The 23,245-nt window shown below is 40.3% G+C and overlaps 1 protein-coding gene across 1 annotated transcript in view; it reads left to right on the plus strand.

Moving 5' to 3' along the window:
• Positions 1-23,245, plus strand: part of si:dkey-22o22.2 (neural-cadherin) — a 140,070-nt gene that overhangs the window by 103,575 nt on the left and 13,250 nt on the right. The window contains exons 17-27 of the mRNA XM_087848380.1: positions 1,054-1,337; positions 4,695-5,324; positions 5,417-6,413; positions 8,727-8,820; positions 12,068-12,252; positions 12,732-12,970; positions 17,009-17,286; positions 18,136-18,350; positions 20,422-20,549; positions 20,677-20,780; positions 21,100-21,211. Coding sequence (XP_087704506.1) covers positions 1,054-1,337; positions 4,695-5,324; positions 5,417-6,413; positions 8,727-8,820; positions 12,068-12,252; positions 12,732-12,970; positions 17,009-17,286; positions 18,136-18,350; positions 20,422-20,549; positions 20,677-20,780; positions 21,100-21,211 — 3,266 coding nt within the window. The remainder of the gene's footprint in view (positions 1-1,053; positions 1,338-4,694; positions 5,325-5,416; positions 6,414-8,726; positions 8,821-12,067; positions 12,253-12,731; positions 12,971-17,008; positions 17,287-18,135; positions 18,351-20,421; positions 20,550-20,676; positions 20,781-21,099; positions 21,212-23,245) is intronic.

Below are 23,245 nucleotides of genomic sequence, written 5' to 3' on the forward strand. Positions count from 1 at the left end.
GAGTGGTATCTGATCAGGATGCATTCTCAATACCTTTCACTGGACCCTCGGGCCGACTAAAGGCCGACTCGTGTCCGACTCATCTGTTCTGGAAACACAATGGAAAACGTGTGAGAGTTTCAGTATACAAGAAGTGTGTCTATTCATAATATCCAATTTAAATGGACCTAAATCTTAAATAGTCACAACAGAATAAGTTTCTGCTGTAACAAAAAGCACATCTTACTTTAATTCTGAGCCTTTCTGTAGGTCTCTAGAAAATGAATTGCGTGATGGGGAAACGACTGTTTGTGTGAGGAGATTTTGAGGAGGCCAAGGTATTAATAACCCCAACTGTAAGAGAAATACCTGATTCTACTGAAGAATTTGACCAGAAAGCTTATATTATGGCTTCTTACAAAACCTCAATTTATTATAATTTTGTGTGCAGGGGATTAAGGATTTTCTCAATCCACAGTTTGGGTCTTACCTCAATTTTTGGTTCACATTTTTGGTTAACTTTTTTTATTTTTTTAATGGGGAATAGATAAGAAAAAATGGGAGACATTTTTACCACAGTGATAATCACTTGACTGTGACTGATCTTTAAAAATTAGAGCTTTCATCAGACTAGCACCACAGGAAGAGCATTTGCATAACATGAGACGCTGGTCATTAGTGTTGCAATTTTAGTATCACATCTATACACTTATATGTAATTATGATAACTTAATATTTTATAAAATGTCAAAAGCTTCTTTATTTATGCCCCTGTTACCAGGTGAAATTTTAGTTTTAGAAAGCCCAACTCGTACTCTACCAAAGCAAAAATGCAACACAACAATGATGCATTCAACTGATCTGAGTGATAGTAGCATATACAACTCTTCACCATATGTGCCGGATTTTGCAGCCTTCTTCTTTCAATAAAATTAAACAGTCCTTTTTGGAAGCAACAGGAAGATCATCCTCCTCCTTCATCTTCGTCTCCAGAACTAAGCAGTATGATCGGATAAATCAGTTTTGTAGAAAAGATTTTAAAAAACTGACAAGTGCTTAATGTCTTCCATCCAGGTGCTAATGCCAAGCTGCGCTACCAGATCACATCAGGAAACACCATGGGCACCTTCGACGTGGAACCTGAAGTGGGCACCATCTTTGTGGCTCAACCTCTTGACTATGAGATGGAGCAGCGCTACGAGCTCCGGCTGGTGGCCTCAGACGGGAAGTGGGAGAACGAGACACTGGTGGTCGTTCAGGTGGTAAATCGCAACGATGAGGCACCAGTTTTTAGCCAGACCGAGTATCACGCTGCTGTGATGGAAGAACTCACCCAGCTTCCTGTTTTCATCCTAGAGGTTAGCGAATCTGTTTGTGTCGTATTAAAAGTTACTTAAAGGACTCTTATTAGTCATTTTAGATCGGATTATGTTCACTATAATCAACTCAGTTGTGATTTTAAAACACTGACATTAGAATAGACAATGCGGTTTTTCAGGTTTTAGTCGAGTCATAAAAAATTATACAAAATCATATAAAATTAAACAGCAATTTATGTTCTTAAGAATTTGACATTTCCTTTTCTGGTGATGCTTAATGGGAATTTTTATGACTTTTACAATGCAACAGACAGAGCAACTGCTAAAAGGAGTCACACTCACAGCATTGTCTTTTTCAAATTCTTACAAACAGTTTAAGCTGAATTTGATTGGCTGCTCTTAGGAAACTCCCATAAACAGTATAGGACTGAACTCAGCCAAGAAGCCCAAATAGAGCCAGACTAAGCTAAGTTCTCTTTGTTTTCCACTACTAATAAGTGCCCAGCGTTTACTCTTTTCACACAACAAAATAATGGATTAGTCAATTTATGACCATATACAGCGTAACTACAAAACACATGAATGGATGGATTGATGCCATGTTTTCATTTTTTTGTAACTGTTAGCCATTAGCTTTAGCCGTAAGCACTGATCACATGTCCACTCAGTCCAGATGAAACTGTTTAACATATAAACTTGAGAAAGTAGCACCTCCCAAACGTATCTTTAAGATAAAGGAGTTTATTGTGTTTATATGAACAATATGTGAAAATGTATCAGATGTACTGAAAACAAACCTAATTATGTTTGTTACACTAGGAACATCGAGCTGTATTAGCCTGGAGCAAAAACCTACCTGAGATCAAGTGACAACATACTAACACATCGCACATGTATGAAATTGGTTAGCACAATATTAGCTGACAGAGGCGCCAGTGTTTAACCAACCAAAACCTCCTGACAGGAACTGCCTGCCATTTGAAAAGTTGCTTCAGAAAAGTCAGAGTCAGCCTCCTCCTCCTGTGGCTTTCATTTCGTCACACCTATCACCGGTAATTCACAGTAATATGCATGTGCCGCCAAGCTAAATCAGATTAAAAAGGTGGAAGCGCGTCTGGGAGGCCAGGGAAGTAATCTCTGTCAGAGAGGCATGTGTCACCAAGTCCTCAACCTGGGCCTGCTTCCCCTCGCCTGCTGGAATTGATTTGATGTGCGTTTGGTTCCTCTCTAACGCTCTCGATAGTTTTTTCTGCTACGCGGCGACCGGGGCCTCCCTTAACGCCCGCCACTTTCAGCCCTTGCCCTCAAATATAATTCAGCAGATAGCGAACAGAGGGGAAAATCCAATTTGAAATGAATATTTTTTGACTTCACCTGCGCAGCAGCCTGCTCTGCGGTGCCGCGGCTGCTCATCTTCAATATTGTGTACCTGCATCACGTTGTCAAGAAATGCAAAGAACCCACATGGGGGAGGTGGCTGGGGAAGGGAGGAAGGGGGGATGACTTCAAAGCCTTCTGTAAACAAACCCTCTGGTGAGAAAAGAGGAAGAGAAAGGGTAAAAGTGTACTTTTTCTTGCTTTTGTCTGTGTCTATTAACTTTTAATTGCATTGTGTGTCTCCTTGACAGATGTGAGAGCTCGTCTCGTTTCTGCTGCTCTTGTCCCCTTGTTCAGAGAGATAGCAGGAAGGCTGGTTAATTAAGCAAACAGGACAAAGCAACTGAGAAATGTTTATTCCTGTGTTGGCAAGTCCCCTTGTGCAGGGGCAGCTGCTGCAATCAGCTCCGTGCCTCGTGTCCTGTTTGTTGGGCTTGACATTTGTACATAATGAAAAAGCAGTTCAGCTTTTTTAATAAGAAACTGCCTGATGTATAAAAGAACAATAAAAAAAACTGTTTCTTTAAAGAAGAAAAATGTTATTGAATGGACTTGCGACGACAAATGTGACAGCTTGCAATTAACTTTTGCTGCAGTCCTTCTATAATGAAGCCACTTTTTTAACAAGGAAATGTTCAGATGGTGTTTTTTGATGATTATTTTTTATGTATTTGTAATTTTTTAAGTTTAAAATTATTTTCAACATCATCAAAAGCTTGATTAGTAAGTCTGCAATACGTTTCATGCTTTAATTCTGAAGATATTTTCAGCCCTTTTTCCACTTTTCCAATTTGAAAATGGGGACTAGTCAGCATTTCATACACAAAAGCACTTCAAATAATTTGAATAAAGATCTGATGTTATAAAATGCAGCATCTGGCTTAAAGCCCAGAATACAGTTCATGCATCTGTGTGTCCAGAGGAATCTGTGTGACATAAATTTTGTCATCTCGTGCAGAAACAGGTTGTCAAAGGCTCTATGAAACATCAAATATTAAAACAGTTCCTTAAGGTAAACCATAGCAGTTAACAATAATGGTATCTTTTAAAGTATGTGCTCCTAGTAAATGAAAAAGTTAGGAATGAATATGTTTATTTACGCTTAACAACATAATACTTTAGGATATTAATGTGAGGGACCATTAGTATTGGTAATACTGTGATATTAGCAATATTGATATTGTGGTATGGCCACCTTTATATTTCAACACAACCTGAACTCTCTTAGCCAAGCTTTCACATCATTTCTTTAAGTGGTCTTCAGGCTTCTTCAAGGACATTCAAACCTCTTCTTTAGATGTTGGCTGCCTTCTATTCTGCTTCAGTAATGTTGACTCTGGGGAAATTCCATTGTTTGTTTTTCCATCTAGGTATATTTTATTGCACTGGCAGTGACTTTGGGACCATTGCCATGCTGAAAAATGAAACTATTTCCAATCAGACAGGCTAGAAGGCAATGTGTAAATGAAAATCTGATGGTGTTTTTCTGCGTTCAAAATTCTGACAAATTTTGACAAAATCCCCAATAACAGTAACTGAAATGCAAACCCAAACCATCACAGAACCTGCAGTTTTTGCAGACTGCTAGTTAAAAAATGTGCCCAAAGATAGCTCTTTGCTAAGCTATCCGTTATGTGTATATGCAACACTGGTTCATCCATGGAGTTATAGATGGGATTTTTTATGCTTAAATGGTTCATAGGTCAATATTCATTGGCTTAGGGAAAAAAACAATCATCTGAAAATGATCAGGTACAAGGAGTGGATTCAAAATGAGTGAAGAAGCAGCCAGTGTGCAGAAAGCCTGGAGAACTATTGCTTAAGACCACTTTAAAATATTTCCAGAAAGCCTGGCTCCTTGAAAGAAATCAGGGGAAACATTTACACAGTGCTTTATATCACCTGGAAATTTCTAGTAACAGCAAGTTTGATCTTTCATTTTTAATTTGAACTACAAACTCAGTGTTTTGAGAATTTTAGATTTTATTTTACCGTTATATTTCTGTGTAATTTTTGTAGGTATCAGCTACAGATCCCGATCAGGAAGCTGACCAGAGTGCTCTTCGCTACTCCCTCCATGGCCAGGGCGCTGGTGGTGAGTTTACCATTGATGAGCGCACTGGAAGAATCTATGCTCAACGTCGACTGGACCGCGAGGAGCGCCCTGCCTGGAGATTCCTTGTCCTCGCCACAGATGAGGGAGGGGCAGGTCTCACAGGATTTGCTGATGTACTTTTAGAAGTCAGAGACATCAATGACAATGCTCCCTTCTTCCCCTGCCCAGCACTGGAAGTAGATGGTTGTTTTGTTGGTCAAGTGCCTGAAAATTCACCTGCAGACACATCCGTCATGGAGATGCGTGCCATGGATCTGGATGACCCCAATGAGGGCAGGAATGCCTTGCTCACATACAGCATCATCAAGAACATTCGCAACGAGATCAACCTCAACCTGTTCTCTATCAATGCCACTACGGGCACCATCTACACAGTACTACGCTCTCTGGACAGGGAGATGGAGGACCGGTATCTGGTAGTGGTGGAGGCCCGTGATGGAGGGGGTTTGGCAGGGACAGGGACAGCCACCATTATGGTTTCAGATGTCAATGACCATCCACCCATCTTCACTCAGAGACTCTACAATACTCAGGTGAGTCAACCTCGCTAACCTTCTTTAAACATTTACATTTATTTTACCAATGATGCATGTAAATAGATCACTTACTTCTATGTGTTGATCAGGTGACTGAGGACCTTGAGGTGAATAGCGAGGTTCTTGTAGTTTCTGCCACAGATGGAGATGAGGGTGAGAATGCTGTGGTAACCTTCAGCATTGTAGGTGGTGATGAAGACAGAAAGTTCTTTGTGGAGACAGACAAAGTGAATCGACGTGGCGTAATAAAACTTAAGAAGAAAGTTGACTTTGAGAAGCCTAACGAAAGGACTTTCAATCTGACCCTGAAGGCCGAAGATGCTGATTTCTTCAGCCTCGCCTATTGTCTCATTCAAGTGGAAGACTCCAACGACCATCCTCCTGTCTTCTTTCCACAATTCTATGAGTCACCAGCTATGTCTGAAGATGTGCCAGTGGGGACAATTGTTGCTCAAGTTACAGCTTCTGATCTAGATTCTGGCCAAAATGGGCGTTTCTCTTACAGTATATCCAAAGAGTCAGATCCCTACAATCAGTTCCTGGTGGACCAGTCTGGTTGGGTTGTAGTTGCTGATTCTTTGGACAGGGAGAAAATTTCACAGCACAGGATCATGGTCTTGGCTACAGACGCAGGGATTCCCCCCCTGACTGGCACTGCCATTGTTGTGGTGACTGTACTTGATGTTAACGACAACGGGCCAGAGTTTGAGGTCCTCTACAAGCCTGTTGTTTGGGAGAACACAGCTGCGCCTCAGCCAGTGAGAATGAATGAAACCTCCTTGCTCCTTCATGCCACCGATCGCGACACCTCCACCAACAGTGGGCCATTTTCCATACGGCTTCTGATGCTCACCTCAGACGCCACCAACTTTAACCTGACGGACTTTCGGAACGGAAGCGCAGCCATCACCGCGCTCCGTGCTTTTGATCGTGAGCGGCAGAAGGAGTACCGCCTCCCAATTCTCATGATTGACAGCGGCTCTCCTCCAATGAGCTCTACTAGCACGTTGACAGTTGTGATCGGCGACAGGAATGATCATCCCCACTCACCTGGACACACCAACTTTATTGTCTACAGTTATGAAGGTATGTTTTGTTTTTATCTATTTCAGTGAGGATTCCAATGCTTCATTTTTGAGACTAGCTCCATGAAACCTATATATATTATTACATAATTTGGTTCCAAATGTCCAAAGCTACAGAGTTTGCTGAGGTTTATGAAAATAGGTTCTGAAGTCCTAGTCTGTGAAAAAAAATTTTTTTTTCATGGCCATGATCAAATAAAACTACACACAGATCACATGAAGCGTGCTGTGTCAAAAAAAAGGGTTGATTTTAGATGTGACGGCAAGTTTTTCATTGTTCACCACTATTCATCTGTTGCATCTATGACATTTTCATTCAGTGATCTCATTGTTGTCCCCGAACAGAGAAAATTAAACGTGGACATGTTTCACTAAATTTGCCAAATGCACAATGTGATTTGCGAAAACAAAGTGTTTTTGTTCATTGCGATGCTTTTCATTTGTAAAAACAGTAAGCATGCAAGAGCCCTGTAGGGTCTGTAAATTTATCTGTAATTTGTGAGCTGCAGTGATTTGTGAAACATAATGCTGCTAACATTTGTGGTGTGAACAGTAGCTGCAAAAACTGTGAAACTGGCCCCAGGCTTTTCTCTGATTTAGTGAGGCATCAAAGGGAACCAGTGTAAAATAAATGTAAACTAGCTGCACACTGATGAAAACTGATTGAAAACTGGAAATTGATGAAAACACGATGTTTAAATAAATGTGTGCTGTTTGTATCCACAAAATTTAGGCATTCATTTGGTTTTGGATTTTTCTTTCATGAGAGTCTCACCGTTCAGTCTAGTATTTTACACTCCAGTGGAGAAAGTTTGGGTGTACTATTGCTTGAACACGCCTTTACCCCAGAACATAATGTATTATATTATATTGTCCCAGTTAAAAGTTCCCTGGTCACTCTGAGGGATTCAGCATGGTTTCTTTTTAAACCTTTAGGTCTCTATTATCCCACCCTATCACATAAAAATCTCCTCACATCAAGCGTTTAATGCACTGAGTGGCCCTTTAGTGCCATTTTTCAGTGCAGTGTTTAGGGTCTTCACCCATACTTTCATTTTTCCACATAAGAAAAAAATATGGATGCAGTTGAGCTGGTGGAAGGCATAATCACACAACTACAACCAGGAGGGTAGCTCGGTTGATCCCCGACTTCTCCAGCCTCATGCCGAATTATCCTCAGGCAAGTTACTAAACCCCAAGTTGCCCCAGATGCATTCATCGAAGTGCGAGTGTGTGTGCGAATGTTAGGAAGCTAGGCATAGATTAAGTTCTGTATGAATGTGTGTGATTGGGTAAATGAGACTTGAGGTAGAAAGGCGCTATATATCGCCATTTATCATTTACAACCAACTGAGATGCCTGCCTTTTTGTTCTGTCACTATTTAGGTTTAGGAACAGATTGTGTTTTATGCTCTTTCACAGCATTAATCACACATTACAAGTCAAACTTCTCCCATTTGCAGCAAGCATCTCCTCAGTTTTCTTGGTCACCATATTGATGCGTCCTTCAACAGCGGAGCGCATTTAATTATGGTCTCTTGCTGTCTCCTTCTGACATTTAGGGACTTTTTAAAGTCCACCAGACTGCCTTCAATATTGAAAAATGACACTAAAGCGTTACCCACTATGTTTTAACATGTGACACCTGCAGGTCCTGACCAAGCGTCAGTATGTAATGTGTTGGGAGTGAGCACGAGTTGCCCTCCCACCACCTTCTGAGCGCTCTCCGCTCATGTTGTTAAAACTGTACTTGTCACAGTCGACTGCTCACAGCCTCCTGCTCCAGCCCACATCACTTATTTAGCGTTTCATACCATCTGTCGGCCCTCTGTAATTTGCTGGAAAAACTAAGGTATTCTGTAATGTATTTTTAGTGAATTCCCTCTCGAGGGCCTTTCCACATGAAAGTGCATTAACCTGCTAATATGAATCCATCACGTACCTTAACAACATACCATGAAGCAAACAATTAAGACCAGCTTAAGTCCCGGGTTTGATGAGCACATAAACAGGAGGCTTTTTTAAAAGGCAGCTGATTTCACGGCTAAAGAGATTACAGAGCTGTGTTCAGCTTTTTTTGGAAGAGGGGGAAACTAATGCGTGAACATATTACTGCTGTGCCATCAAACCATGACCGTGTGTGCCAATGAGGCATCGCCCGTCACCTTATCTCCTTAAAGAAGCCTCTACTTTTTTCCCTTCACTCTTAATATTTGGATTGTACCGGAGGGACCCTTTGTGCTCAAAACTAATTCCTCTCAAAGCTAATACATTTTTGGACTTTTTTGTTTTTTTTTTTCCCACCTCCTGACAGGTATTCTCCAGACGGCAGTGCTCGGACAAGTTCAATCCCCCGACCTTGATGACTGGAGTGAGAAAGTGTACCGTTTTGAAGGCAAACCAACCAGGTACTTTGATCTCATCAGCTGAAAACTCTGAGATGCCTGAAAGGTGACTTGCAGAAAGGGAGTGATGGAGGTGAAAGCACAGATGGATAAATTAAGTAATGCAAAAAGAAAAAAAAGGAGAGATAGATAACCTCAGAAGTATGGCAATAATATTGAAAATATAGAGAAAGATTATTTTAATTAAATCACAATTAAAGACGAAACAAAGAAAAGACAGGAAGGAAAAGAAGTAGAAGAAAAATTTGAATAAGGCCATTTTCCCACATGCACTGCAGCCCTGAACTTTTCTAGTCCTTCCCCAGCTGAGGCATATGTGAGAACACAAACGTCCATGGCAGCCAGTTAGATCAAGCGTTAAATAGTTTTTGACCCTTCACCGCTTTAAAGTAAATCTTCATGTAATCGTCCTCAAGATGAGAATTTCCAGCAGTGCAAACACATCTGATATGATCTGCTTTAGTGCTCTGAATGTGAGGAAGTGCAACTTCAGATAATGTCCTTACCTGATCGTCTGGACCTTGTCTGGAGTTCAGCTTAAGTCACAGAGAATCATGCGTGTAAACACTTTGAGGACAGGAAAGAGATTCATGATGAAGAGAAGAGATGGAAACAGATACAGGCTGGTTCTTTTAAACATTTTGAATGTTCTCAAATGGAAATGCTGCTTTGTTTTAGGCAGGCAGATGCATTTTTTATGACTCCAGACAGGCTGCAGTTTCAATGTATTCCTTTGTAGCTTAGGATTGTGGTTGTGCAATATCGTAAGTAAGCAGTGACATTTCAAATCTGTTTGTTTATTCATCTAGTTAACGTACTACTCATAATTAAATAATAATGCAAACCAGATGTTCCTTTTGATTTTAATTTGCACAATAAGACTATAAAATATATCCAAAATGTAAAATTGTACCGTTTGCACCTTCCACTGGAAAACCAACGTAAATGTAGAATACAGCTCACGAAACTCTGAACAAGGAATGAAACAATTTAAAACATGAATGACAAGATGATGTTTTTTGTTGGGATTAAAGATGTATGCACGATATCACAATATACAGTGTGATTTGGACCAATCTACACACTCCTGTTGAGCATATTGTGACCAGTTTAGGATGAAAGAATCCAGAGAACGACAGATGTAAAGTAGTTTTACGATGTGTTGGGACTAATACAGAAAAGATTCCCTGCTAAAGTGTCCCTTCTCATGTGACACGCAGCAAGAAATGCACAAGAGAAAAAGAGAGAAAATAAAAGAGCTGCACAGGAGCTGACAGATTTAAAATAAAGAGGGAGAGACAGTACAAAGGTGCCGCGCGACAAAGGGGAGAAAAGAAAATTGGGACAGAGAAACAGGCAGTTTGAAGGGGGAAACAAAGAAAGAGTGAAAGGGAATGAAGGGGAAGAGGACAGGAAGGAGAGAGATAGAAAAGGGGATCTGACTTGTCAGGAACAGTGCTATTAATACTTCATAACCAGCGGTATTGAAAATTCCCAGTGAAGCACGGTGAGGGCGCACTCATTTTGTTTGATGAGGCAAGGTTTCACGCGGACGCATTGAAAGGAGAGCCTGATTGCGCTCCCTGCCACCTTTTCTTCTAATGAGATACCTGTAAAGAGGGACGACAAGAGACGACAAGAAATGGCCGAGAACAAAGGAACCACGAGAGAGAGAATTACCATAGATGCTCCTGAACTGCCGCCCCTTATCAGAGCATACAGCAGATAGCAGTTTGTTCACAGTATAGATCAGCTTTAGGCTGAATATTATTTACATATAAAAAGATACAATCTAGGGGAAAATATGAAAAAGCGTTCTAGTAAGGTGAAGGAGCCTGAGGGGCTAAAAACATCCATCCATCCATCCGCGTCCGCTTATCCTTTTCAGGGTCACGGGGGGCGCTGGAGCCCATCCCAGCTGTCATAGGGCGAGAGGCGGGGTACACCCTGGACATGTCGACAGTCTGTCGCAGGGCCAACACACAGAGACAGACAACCATTCGCACATTCACACCTATGGGCAATTTGGATTAACCTATCCCCACTAATGTCTTTGGACAGTGGGAGGAAGCCGGAGTACTCGGAGAGAACCCACAGAAACACGGGGAGAACATGTAAACTCCACACAGAAAGACCCTGGCCTGATGATGGAATTGAACTCAGGACCTTCTTGCTGTGCGGCAACAGTGCTAACCACCGTGCCACCGTGCTGGGCAAAAAACATGTCAAAGCTAAAAAAAAAATTTAAAAAGTGCTATTTTGGGACATTTAGTAAATCACAAAACGCACAAAATAACCAGAAGACCTCAGCATTCTGCCTCAGCAGACAGCGATTTGTTTGGAATTGATCGGTATGTTATGTTTTCATTTGTTTCCTGTCTGTGAAGTGCTTTGACATGTTTGGAAATCTCTCAAGCGTGACGGTATTCCAGGAGATGGTACATGAGAGCTTGTTTTGTAGCGGCAGCACAAGCGCCGTCCGCAGACTCATTTTGGCCTCAGTTCAGTAACGTTTAATTAATTGGTCTAGTCTGAGCTCTGAAGGTCACTTCAGTGTGAAGAGGTTAAATATTAACATGAGCCAGCGGCACATGTTCTCCGCCAGGTTTGGGATCCGCTCTGTAGTGCAGCAGAGCGGAGATTGCCAAAGTTTTCCAGATCAAGAGTCCCCCCCACCGGCCTGGATCCATGTTCAACAGCTGACCTCCATCTGGTCAGAGTTTGATCTGACAAATCCCATCTGAGAAAGATTTTATCCGGATTGAAGATTTCACTGGGAACTTTATGAATGTGTTTGGTTTTCCAAGCATGAGGAACAGCTGCCTCTCATATACTGACGTTACATTTTCCTCACTGAAATGTCTGAATTTGTATTTGCCTTATAACAATAAGTCCTTAAACTAATACATTTTCTGCAGCAGGAATTCTGCTCAACAATTATAATATCCAACCTATCCATCACACATTTAATAGCCATATAATAAATGGTTCCTTGCAGACAGACCTCCAGAGTGGAAGAGGTTAATAAAGTGTATTTCTGCACTGCTTTTTTTTGGAAATCCAGACATAAGTATTTATGTAACATACATAAATCGAAAATCCGAAACGGTACACACACTTTTTTTTGCTGGGACTGAAAATAGCACCCGCTTCTTATGCAAGAAAGCAGCAGATATGATGTATTTTAACAAATATAAATCTAAGCAGCAACAGAAAATAAGTCAAACTAATCTTTCTTTCGCTCTCTCAGGTTGTTCAGTCTGAACCAGAGCTCGGGTCAGCTCAGTATTAGGGAGGGAACTCCCCCCGGCTCATACCACCTGCAGGTTCGTGTATCCGACAGCACCTGGCCAGACGTCACCTCCACCGCCCAAGTAGACGTCACAGAGCTGCACCACGTTGCCTTGCAGCATGCTGCCTCCATCCGCCTGAGCAGTGAGTCCCAAAGTGAAGATGTCAAATTGTTAACATATGAAAATACACTTCTTATCCTCAAACAAAACAGTTGTTAGTCATGGAAATGACTTAACAACATCTCAGCGCACTGACACAAGACGCACATTTACACCCTCCTGTGACTGTCGATGTGGCACAGTGCTTCAGGGTCTCAGTTTCAGGGCTGTCAGCTCGATCAGGCTCCATCAGCATTGGCACACAGACGCAATATTGGAAATAACTCCCTGCTCCTCTTCTTCTATCATCTCTTGTGTTCCCTGCTGTTTATTTTCAGCTCCATCTCTTCAGACTTTGTTGTCTCTTCCCTTTTTTCCTTCTGTTTTATTCACCTTTTCATTCAACTTGTAGTATCAGGATATTTCTGTCTGTCCGCTGCTTTTTATGCTGCCTCTAATTTCCCATGGTGATTTATGAGGCTAGTAAACAAATCTGTTCTCCTCCCCTTCTTCTTCTTCCAGACCTGACAGTGGAGGAGTTTTTCAGTAGTAGTGGTGGAGGTGAGAAGAGTCGCTTTTCCCGTCTGGGTCTGACGTTGGCTGAACTCCTGCAGACTTTGCCGGAAAACGTCCAGATCTTCTCTGTGGGTGATGCCAGCAAACATGGTGGGAGGGCGCTTAATGTTTGGTTTGCTGCCCACGGCTCTCCCTACTACAAGGCTGAGAAACTGCACGGCTACGTGGCAGCAAACAAGGCCAAGGTGAGGAAAGACTTAGAGTCTGGAAAATACACTTTAAACTATTTAAAAGTAGGAATATAAATGATATTAAATTATTATACTTTTTGGCATTTTTTCCACTCTCTCTAGTGTTTCAGTTGAAAGGTGGCAATTCTTGAGCACATTTTTGATGTTTAATAAAAATCCATTATTTACATTTTTTTCTGTAAGTTAAAAAACAGTTATTTAATCCGAAACCTTTAAAGGCTAATTTGTGATTTTTGTTACTGGAAATCTCAGGAACTTACTTTCTCTTCGGTCAGGAAAATCAAAGAGGAAGTGTCCCAATCCAACAAGCAAACAGATAATTGTGCAAAAGCTAAATAAAGTGAAGCAAGGTGAAGTGTGAAAATGTAAACGTGGTGAACTGACAGGAAAAATGAGCCATCCTGTTTACATCTTCAGCCATAGGATTAATGATGCATTAATTACACTCAGTTAAACATTACATTCACATATTCATATGTGCAGTTCAACAAGCAGAGATATTTAACACGAAGTGTAAACCATTTCACACTCATGCACACCCACATGCGTGGAAAGGTGAAAAACTGATCATACATTAATATGTGGACATGTTGCTTCAGCATGTCTCTCTTCAGTGATACACCCACATGTGCACGCACATACTTGCGTGCATATGTACACACTTGTATACTTTTATATGAAAATTTACCATTAAAGCATTGGGAGCTGCTTCTGATCTCATTTCTGTGACAGGCAGGCAGATGATGGCAGTTGGTGAATCATATAAATATGCATATTAAATAAACACACTTGCACAAACATAGACAGCCGAGCTAGATCAAATATCTAACTGTCAGCTGTCGCTCAGCTGACGTCTTGTTTAAAAGACTGCATAAAAGTTATGACACTGGCAAAGCAATAATGTGAATAAATCTATTAGGAGAAAGAGAGCTTTGTAGCATACTGTAATATAACTGCAGTTCACATTAACATCTTCAGTTACTATATGCACTGTAGGGTTCATAATTTACTTCTGCTTCCAAGTGGCCAATAAAACCAAAATATGAGCAAAAACTGAAAAGTATATTACTAAAACATAACTATCTAATATTACTGACAATGGAGCAAAAGATAGCTTCAGAAATGTGTAATGTATTGTCATAATACATGTCTGTACAAATATCCGTTTATACACACAGCTCGATTCAGTTCAGTTAATTCTGGTTCTGTTTAATTCGATCCACTTTCATTTATACATCGCCAAATCACAACCACAGTCGCCTCAAGGCACTTTATATTGTAAAGACCCAAAAATAATAGAGATAAACCCCAACACTCAGACGAACCTGTATAAAGAAGCACTTGGTAACAGTGGGGAGGAAAAACTCCCTTTTAACAGGAAGAAGAACAGGTTCAGCCTCAAGAAGGGGTAGCTATATGCTGGGGGATAAAGTGAATCAATATTACATATGCTCACATGAAGGAAACAGTGCAGGAAATTACATCAGAAAGCTATTTCACTTAATGATTAAATAATAGTGTTTAATAATACTGATAATATACACAGAAACACTACAGCACTGGGAATAAATACATAACACCAGAGACAGTATAAGAGAAAAACAAAACAGTCAAAGGAAGCTGAAAGGAACCTTTAACACCTTATTGCATGTGTTTTATTATCATATTGTGACTGTTTGTGTAATAAATACACTTTTTTAAATATCCTGAAAGTAAAGTTCATTTCAATCAAGGTTTAAATAATTGCCTGGTGGCATTACTGCTGATTAACTAGACTTAGTTGTAGAAGTATAACACATAAGTACATAATTCCTTCCCACTTTGGTTACATAGCTGTCGGGGTGTCTTGATGATTTTCTTGAAGTATACAAATTTTCTACACTGTTGCCTTCTACAGCAGGGTATTAGCAGTGTTTTAGTTTTACTTGAGTACTTTGTACATAATGCTTATGTTAAGACATAACTGCAAAACAAACTACATATTGTGTGTTTAGAAAAGCCTTCATATTACCAGAGATGCAAATATTGTTCAAATATTGAAGCTAACATAAATCCTGTCAAAGTGTCAAGACACAGATAGTTAGCACATCTCCAGCTTTAATGCAACTTGGCTCAAAAGCCTAATCAGCACCTACAACAATAAAAATTAGTTAAAGTATAAATAACACAGCATGATTTAAAATAACTTCCATCAAATGCTGAAGATGAAAGGTACGTCTTTAATTATCTCAGGGTTAAGAGGAAAAGTGTCTTGGCTGATTAAGAACAAAAATGTCAGAGAGATACAAAGTCATCACGAAAAAAGACGATGTTGAAACTGGCTCTGGAGCCAAAATCTAAAGCCGTGCCTGGGGAGTGTAAGTCACAGTGGATGAGAGTGTCAGCTGAATAGCTAAACTCCCAAAAAAAGGAATACACACAGTTGGAGAGAGACAGGAAACCCTGAGGGACTCTGATGAAAACCTCTCACCCCCTACCCCCCCTCCAAAAAAGTAACAAAACGAGAGAAAAGAATCAGGATGACAAGCAGGGAAGCGAGTGAATTTGGCAAATGACAGCAAAACTTTAAGAGGAAGAGAAAATGACAGAGAAACACCAAAGTGCATAAATAACAGTAAGGGAAATAGAGTAAATTCAGATTTCACTGATGCAGGTAGACATCAGATCAAAGACGTTTCCTGTCATTCTCTGAAATTCTCTAATATGTTCAAACAGAGCTCATGACTTCAATGCTGTTAGTTTGAGTTTGTTTTCCCCCCACGCTAGTTTTAGTTTCACTCATGTCACACACAGTACTTAGTCTTATTTGAAGTTTAACGACACAGTTAACACTTAATCTGTCTTGGTGGGCTTATATTTGATTTTTAATTAGTTGTGTGCCATTTTTCATCTTCATTTCAGTTTTAGTTTTATTTCCTCTGCTTAATCATAGGTCAGCTTTATACCTAACTGAATTGGACTCATCAGTGTAATCAAAGACAAAAAATGCCAAGGTGTGAAACCTTGGTCCATGGGTTTGGACCAAACGCCAGCTTAAATTTTAGCTTCATGGTTGTTTTAGTTTTGGTTGGCCAAGCTTATCCTAGTTTCGAGGATACCTACAATCCTACAATGTGGAAAAGAAAGTTTTCACCAGACTCTGAACAGTCCTATAAAAACTAAGTACACATTTATTGTTTCTTTTAGAAATCGCTACACTTGCAGAAGCAAATGAAACTACAGAAGTTTTATTGTTTTATAGGCGTGTATTAAAACAGTGCCACAATCTTCCTAGCAGCAGGCATCCCAAAAAATCTTCCCTAAGGTCAGACTGTGAAATGTTCAGAGAAACTACAAGAACTACATCTGAGACTTCACAGCCTTGGGTAAAATGTTAAATGTTCAAGTTCATGACAGTAACGTTAGAAAAAGATTGAACAAATATGGCTTGTCCTCAACCTCTTTCTGAAAAGAACATGGTAGCGCAGTTTAGTTTGAAAAGTTGCGTCTACACAAAAGACAAGCCTCTTGGACAGATGACCAAAGGCAGGGTTTGGCCATAATGCACAGTACCGCATTTGACAAAAAACAAACACAGGATATCAACACAAACACCTCATATCAATTGTGGAGCACACTGATGGAGACTTGTTGATTTGGGTTTGGTTTAAGGGCCACAGAACCTGGTCAGTACACTCTTTGAGCTGATCATGAACTCCTGTCTATATCAAAGTACACTTCATGTTTCGGTGATTTATAGAACCAAATTTACCAGTAATTGTTTTCTGTATGACTTTATCAGTCCTTCAGATCATTGCAGAGAAATTTTGTCCCATTTTTGCAGTGTTTCTTCAGTTCATTCAGCAAAATCTTGAGTTATCTATCTTTGATTGAGCTGAGGTTCCGTTTTGCTCCATGCTATTTTTACTTTGTTTCAACATTGTTTTACTTTCCCTCATTAGTTTTTTGTTTCATTATATAGTTTGTCTCTATTTTTAGCTTATCATATTTTGAAAGTTCCTCTGTTTGTCCTCCTTTTTTTATCACCTTTAGCTGGAGGCCATTCTGGGCGTGTCCATCTCTCAGGTGGGTGCGGATGACTGCCCATACACAGACTGCAGCCAGTCTGGAGGTTGCAGCAATGAGGTTTCATTCAGCCAGGCACCGGTGGCTCTCAGCTCTGGTAACATCTCTCTGGTGTCACTGGCGGCCTCTTTGACTGCGCAATGTGGCTGCCGGGGCCGTGAGGCAGTTCACCTGTCCTGTTCTGCTTACCCCGTCAACCCATGCCTCAATGGGGGCACCTGCCAGGACGGACCATTGGGATACCGGTAGGTTTAAGCCAAGGAGGAGTCTTTGCATGTTCCATGTAATTCTTCAAATGATAATGCATCCAGGATGACATTAAATATGAACATGTCATTTTTCCAGTATGTTACCTGGAGGTTGAACTGTTGCACTTATCTGATTCCAGCAAGTAGAGTCTCTAAAGTGCTGTGTCTTTGAAACTTGTTATCGAAGGGAAAGTTTTCTTTATAATGAGATACTGTGAATCACCTTTTTCTTACTTTTCTCTCAGTGGCTGCTCTGTGTTTACATAGTTTTCACCTGACGGTACTGATTAGAAGTCTGCCGGTTGTATGCGGCAGATTCAAGCCCTGAACAGTTAAAGTCACCTTGTGAAGCTCGCAGAAATTTTGTATTTGTTCAGTGATTAACTCTAGGTATATCTGTCAAACATTTGAAAGAGAGGCAGAAGATTTCTCTTAAAGTAATAACACTCCAAAGCCTCATTTTCAGCTGAAAGTAAGCTGGCTGACTTTGAATTGTCACATGACTTTAATGGTTGAGATACTGGATGAAACATTTCAGCTGCTAAAGCTGACAGATGACTCACTCTCCATTGCTCTCTTTCTTTTTCTTGCACTTGAAAAACTTATCAACACTGGCAAATATAGATTTATATTATTTTTTTTAAGCATTTCTATTAAGGTTTCTTGAATGTGGATTATGTGTCTGTTTATCTTTCTGTCTGTCGATCTCTCTCAGTTCATATGAACCTGTCAGAAAAGAAATTTGCTTTGCAGCAGTACTAATGGACAGTAAAAAGTCTTTAATTAGAAATATAATAAAATAAATAATATAATTAGAAAATAAAGTAGATTAACTCTCTGTCTCAGATGCAAGTGTCCTCCCATGTATGACGGCCCCGAGTGTCAGCAGACCAAACACAGCTTTGGCGGCCAGGGTTACGCCTGGTTCCCTCCCATCAAACCTTGCTATCAGAGCCACATCTCCCTGGAGTTCCTGGCTGAGTCGGCCAATGGGCTGCTCCTCTACAATGGGCCGCTTGGTAATGTTCACTCTGGGGTGCAGGAGGACTTCATTGCCATTGGTGAGTTTCACGCTGAGGCTCTCGTGTGTAAAGCTTCTACTTTTGTAGATTAAGAGTTAACGTCTTAACTTTCTTTGCTCTGGAGTCAAACTCAATTAAAACACAAATCCAAAGAGTTCTACTCGGAAGATCTATGAAGATCAAACAGTCAGTATTTTCAAATAAACTAATAAGGCCAGATCTAGTAATTTCAGTTGAAGTTAGCCACTTGGATGGAAGTAGAAATTTTGGCCTGAATATGTCAGTGTGACAGTAAAGGTGCTCTTAAATAGCTGCAAAAACACACATGAAAGTGTGAGCCGGTGTTGAGTCTGATAAATAAATGATTTACAGACACCCTTACTAACCTTCTGTTGGTATTCTTTGCATCTTAAGACTTAGTGACAAATCCGACGAAGAATCAGAAAATGCACCACTGATTACATGCAGCTATACAACAGCTCTCAAAACCTTTGAGATGTTTTATTGTCCATTATGCACTAGGTGACATTAGAACTCACAGTTTATACAGTAAGGCCTTGATTTGATCTAATGGGTTTTCTTCCATGTTTATAAAGCTTATAACGTCATGTTCTCGGTAAGTGGCACATTGTACTGTAGATGTTCTGAAGTCAGAACTGTTATATGACATATGTGGATTTGAGGTTAGATTAGATCGTTACTGTAAAGGCTTTTGAATTCCACTGTCTAAATATAATTTTTTATCTAATCGATTCTCTGGAAGGTGTTTGTGAGTACAAAGGCTGAAAATGATCAAATTAAATTCAAATTATTAGGTTTAGTGTGTGTTCTGGGATGATTGATGTGGCTAATGCATTTCATTTACTGGACCTGTGATGTCCTTTAATTTAATTTTTTCAGTTTAACGCAAAATAAAAATACAAATGTGCAACACTTTGGTACATAAGCTTTGGGCCACACAACCACCATGTTGGTCCAGCAAAGAGATTGTCGTGATTCAAAGCTAACAGCACATTTCAGTGAACAGATGGCTCTGATTTTATTTATCAACTCTTAGACTATCAGCTAGTCATTGTAGTTTTCAGCTAGGTTTAGTATGATATAGATAAAAAGAATCATCTATTAACCAACAAAGCATTAGAGAAATGAGGAACAGAGGTGATTATTGCAATGCTTGCAGAAGTCTCTGAGAGTGGCTCATTTGCTGCAGCAAACACATTCTGCTTGAACTTCAGTACCCTTTTGCTGAAAGCTGACAAATTATTTTAACTTCCTAGCTCTATAACAATCATACTAATCTCGCAGTGCTGATGGGAACGTGCTGCCGGTCCTGCTTTTCAGCAAACACAAAGCATTCATCAATCCGCTGCTGTATAGACAGTTTCTCAGTGGATGAGGAGCTTCATAAACTCTAATGTCAGCTCCCAGTGGTCCTAATGTGGTGCTGATGGATTAGCCTGCAGATGGCCTTTCGAACACTTCTTGCATAATCTTGTGGCATTAAAGTTATGTAATTATTGAACCCAGGCTGTTGCTGCAGTGGTCCGGGGAGGGGAAAATCAAAGATAGTTGCAGGATTGATCTCTCTGAAGCGTTTTTGCACTTACATGTCCAATATTGTGACTATGAGGTTGATCAGGTCATACACACATAGACACAAACGCACACATTTTACAGCAGAAGATGAAAGGATATTGGGAGATTCTCACAGAGAAAATTGATAAAGTGGCTTACTGCAGTTGTTGATGGGATCCAGAAGCTTACGTAGCAATAAGGAGAAGTGATGTCAGGGCATGCGTCAACTTTTAAGACACAAGAAACTAATATTTTTTTTGTCATAGTGGGTATTAAATGACCCAAAGCTGTGTTCAATTTTACTGCACACATCAACTTAAGTAAGGCAGCCCTCAAAATTCACTTTATGAGCTCTAAACATATTTTCCAGCCTGTTTTACACATTTGTTATGTTGATGTTTACAGACTTGACTTTATTGTTTATTTAGGCCTGTTGGGATTCTGTATTTGGGTCACTGTAGTGTGTGTGTGTGTGTGTGTTTACCGTGAGATGGAAAAGAAAAAACAAAGATAATATTTTCAACTCCCCATTCAGAGTTGAGAAACGGCGTTCCAGCTCTGAGCATAAACCACGGATCAGGAACACTCACTTTGCAGTTTCCTCCCAAATCCACTGTCACCGACCGACGCTGGCATCGCCTCGACATCATCAGTGACGGAAAGGTGAGACACAGCAGATGCATGAATGGATGACTGAAAGAAACAAAGGAACAGGAAATCAGAAAACTTGTAAAATAGGAGGAAAAGGTGTGCTACATGAGGTAAAGGTGTGCATTCTGTTTGTCCTCAGGCTGTCCAGCTGATCCTGGACCAGTGTGGAGGGGTGGCTGTGAATGAGTTGGAGACAGATGAGTCCAGCTGTAGAGCTGCAGGAGAGACACCTGGAAATCAGAAGTAAGAACAACCCCAGAGACGCTGATTTCACTGCTTACTTACAAATTTAATACAGAAACTCTAAAACTTTGCTGTGAAAAACCCAATTTACATTTCTCTTGCTTTCTTCTTTTCCTTTATTTTTGTTTTCATTCAATTCATCCTTATTTTTTTTTCCTTTTCCGAATCTTCTTCTTTCACATCATCCTCCCAACTCTGCTTTTCCCTCCAATCCTCTGACTACTACTGCTCCAAATCCTTTTGTTTTTCTTCCCTTCTTCTGTCATCCTCCACTTCTTCCTGATGTTTTCCTCCCTTCCTTATTTCTTCTCCTCTTCAGGTATCTGAATGTTTTCCAGCCTCTGCAGCTGGGAGGGGTGAAGGAAATGTCCCCTCACAGACATTACCGCAGTTTCACTGGCTGCATCCGCAACCTGGTGGTCGACAGTCAGGTAATATTACAATATGAGCATGTTGGTTTGTAGAGTTCCTATTGTGGGGACATGAATGTGTTCAATTTTGGGGGCAAAAAGCCTTAATGTAAATGATTAGATTTTAATAGCCATACTCTGTTTAAAGCCTCTTTAAATGATTGTTTTTAATCCCAGAGATCATTAGGCTTTTTGTGTGTGTGTGGGTGTTTTTCTTGGCCCTTAAATGCAGTTTTAATGTCTGCAGGTCTGCACCTGTTTGTGTTTGTTCATGCATGTATTCACTTGCAGTCCTTGGTGGATGGTGATGGTGTTTATCTGAGCGCCTGTGAGTACCACAGGGATGGTGGTTGGACAGATGGTGATCTAGGCTCGGCTCCTCAGCCAAGGCCAGCATAACAACATCACAGTCCAAAATGTAACATAAATGAAAAGAACCTCCCTCGTCCTCATGAAGCTCAGCGCGTTGCTGTGGTTCCTTTACTGCTGCAAACCTCAGTCACTTCTCAAATATCCCAAAATAGTCCCCTGGAAAGATTTCAACCAGCTTTTAGACAAGAAGATGTGGAAGTATGTTACCATCAGCCTGTCACTGTGGCACCTCATTCAAACCGCAATCCCCTGTGTTTTGGGGATGCCTCCTTCAGTCTAATGCTCTGATTTTACAGGAGTAAGATTAACTCTGCCTTCAGATGGTGGATGAGTTACAGTTTTTTGCATTAAAAAATGAAAAAACAACTTTTAGCAAAACATTGCCACATAAAATGATTTATAGTGATAATAATGAGGGATTAAAGGTAATTAAAGGTTTCTTCCAGTGGTCGTGTTTGCACTCTAATAAAGTATCAAATTCTAATTGAAGACTGAAGATTTTGTTTCTACATGCACCAAACAGGGAAGGTAAATATGGCAAATATGGCAAAGTGGTTCCTTTTCTAACCTCATGTATGCAATTTATTGTGAATCTGAAGAGTGTGAGAGGGGTGCTGGACTGCTTTCAGTGGGCAATATCACTGCTCTTGCACTAAAGGTCAAGCAGGACTCCACACAGTGCAGTGACTGATGATGGGGAATCTCACAAACTCAGCAAGTGATTCAAAGCAGTCATTTTGTTTGATTACAACCTCACCGGAGGTGTCAGTTAACCAGGATCTGTTTGTACTTTTACTGTGCTTTTGTAAGCGATGACTGATTGATCGAGCTGTGCCCTGTGAGCATAGAGGTCATATGTTCTAACCGTGCTACGGGGTTTATTTAATGTTTTCTTACATTCAAGATCAATAAATATACATGTACAAGATCCCCAGTTTGTGAGCTCATGCAGTAACCATAGAAGCAGAGACACTGAGCTTGTGAGAAAACCTGCCTATTGTTGCCTTCAGCATGCATCAAAAGTCCTCTGTGAGTAATTAAGGGTTTGGCTACATTTATTCTTTCTAAATATGGTAAGTTGGCATAACCCAGCATGAAGGTATCAGCGTATTTTCCATCCTCTAGCTGTTATTTTGTACCAAGTTCAAATTAAATCAATTTAAACTTATAGACATAAATATTTTTTATGTTAACGGGGATCTCTATGCTCATGTCGAGCTACATCTTTTTGTTATTAGGTGCTTGATGAGTTTTGCTCAAATCAGCTCAAATAAATCCTTATTTATCTAATGCTGGGAACTGGTACAGCCCCTCGGTTCATCATCTGTCTGAAAGAAGCCCTTTTGGCTCCTCACGCTTCCTTTAAGCCAGCTTTCTTCTCATTGGTTTACTTCTATAAACAGAAGGTTTGAACATCAGGTGGGTGGAGATTCTGTGCTCATAGCCAGAGCTGTGGGCCTGAGATGACAATATTAATCACCATCAAGAGCCGAGAGCTGGCCTTATCAGACTGCTTGTCAACCATCTGATTATTTTTAGCCTCTGAAATTGGTATGACTTTGTATATGTAAAAAAAAAAGTCTGTAATTCCTACACAGTTAAAGATATACTTTTTCTTACTCTCCTTGAAATAAAGCTGAAAGCCTGAGTGTTTGATTTAAAATCCAGTGGGGTTATATGCAG

The sequence above is a fragment of the Neolamprologus brichardi genome, chromosome 11 (assembly GCF_056152115.1).
Source record: "Neolamprologus brichardi isolate AB-2024 chromosome 11, ASM5615211v1, whole genome shotgun sequence".
Lineage (NCBI taxonomy): Eukaryota > Metazoa > Chordata > Actinopteri > Cichliformes > Cichlidae > Neolamprologus > Neolamprologus brichardi.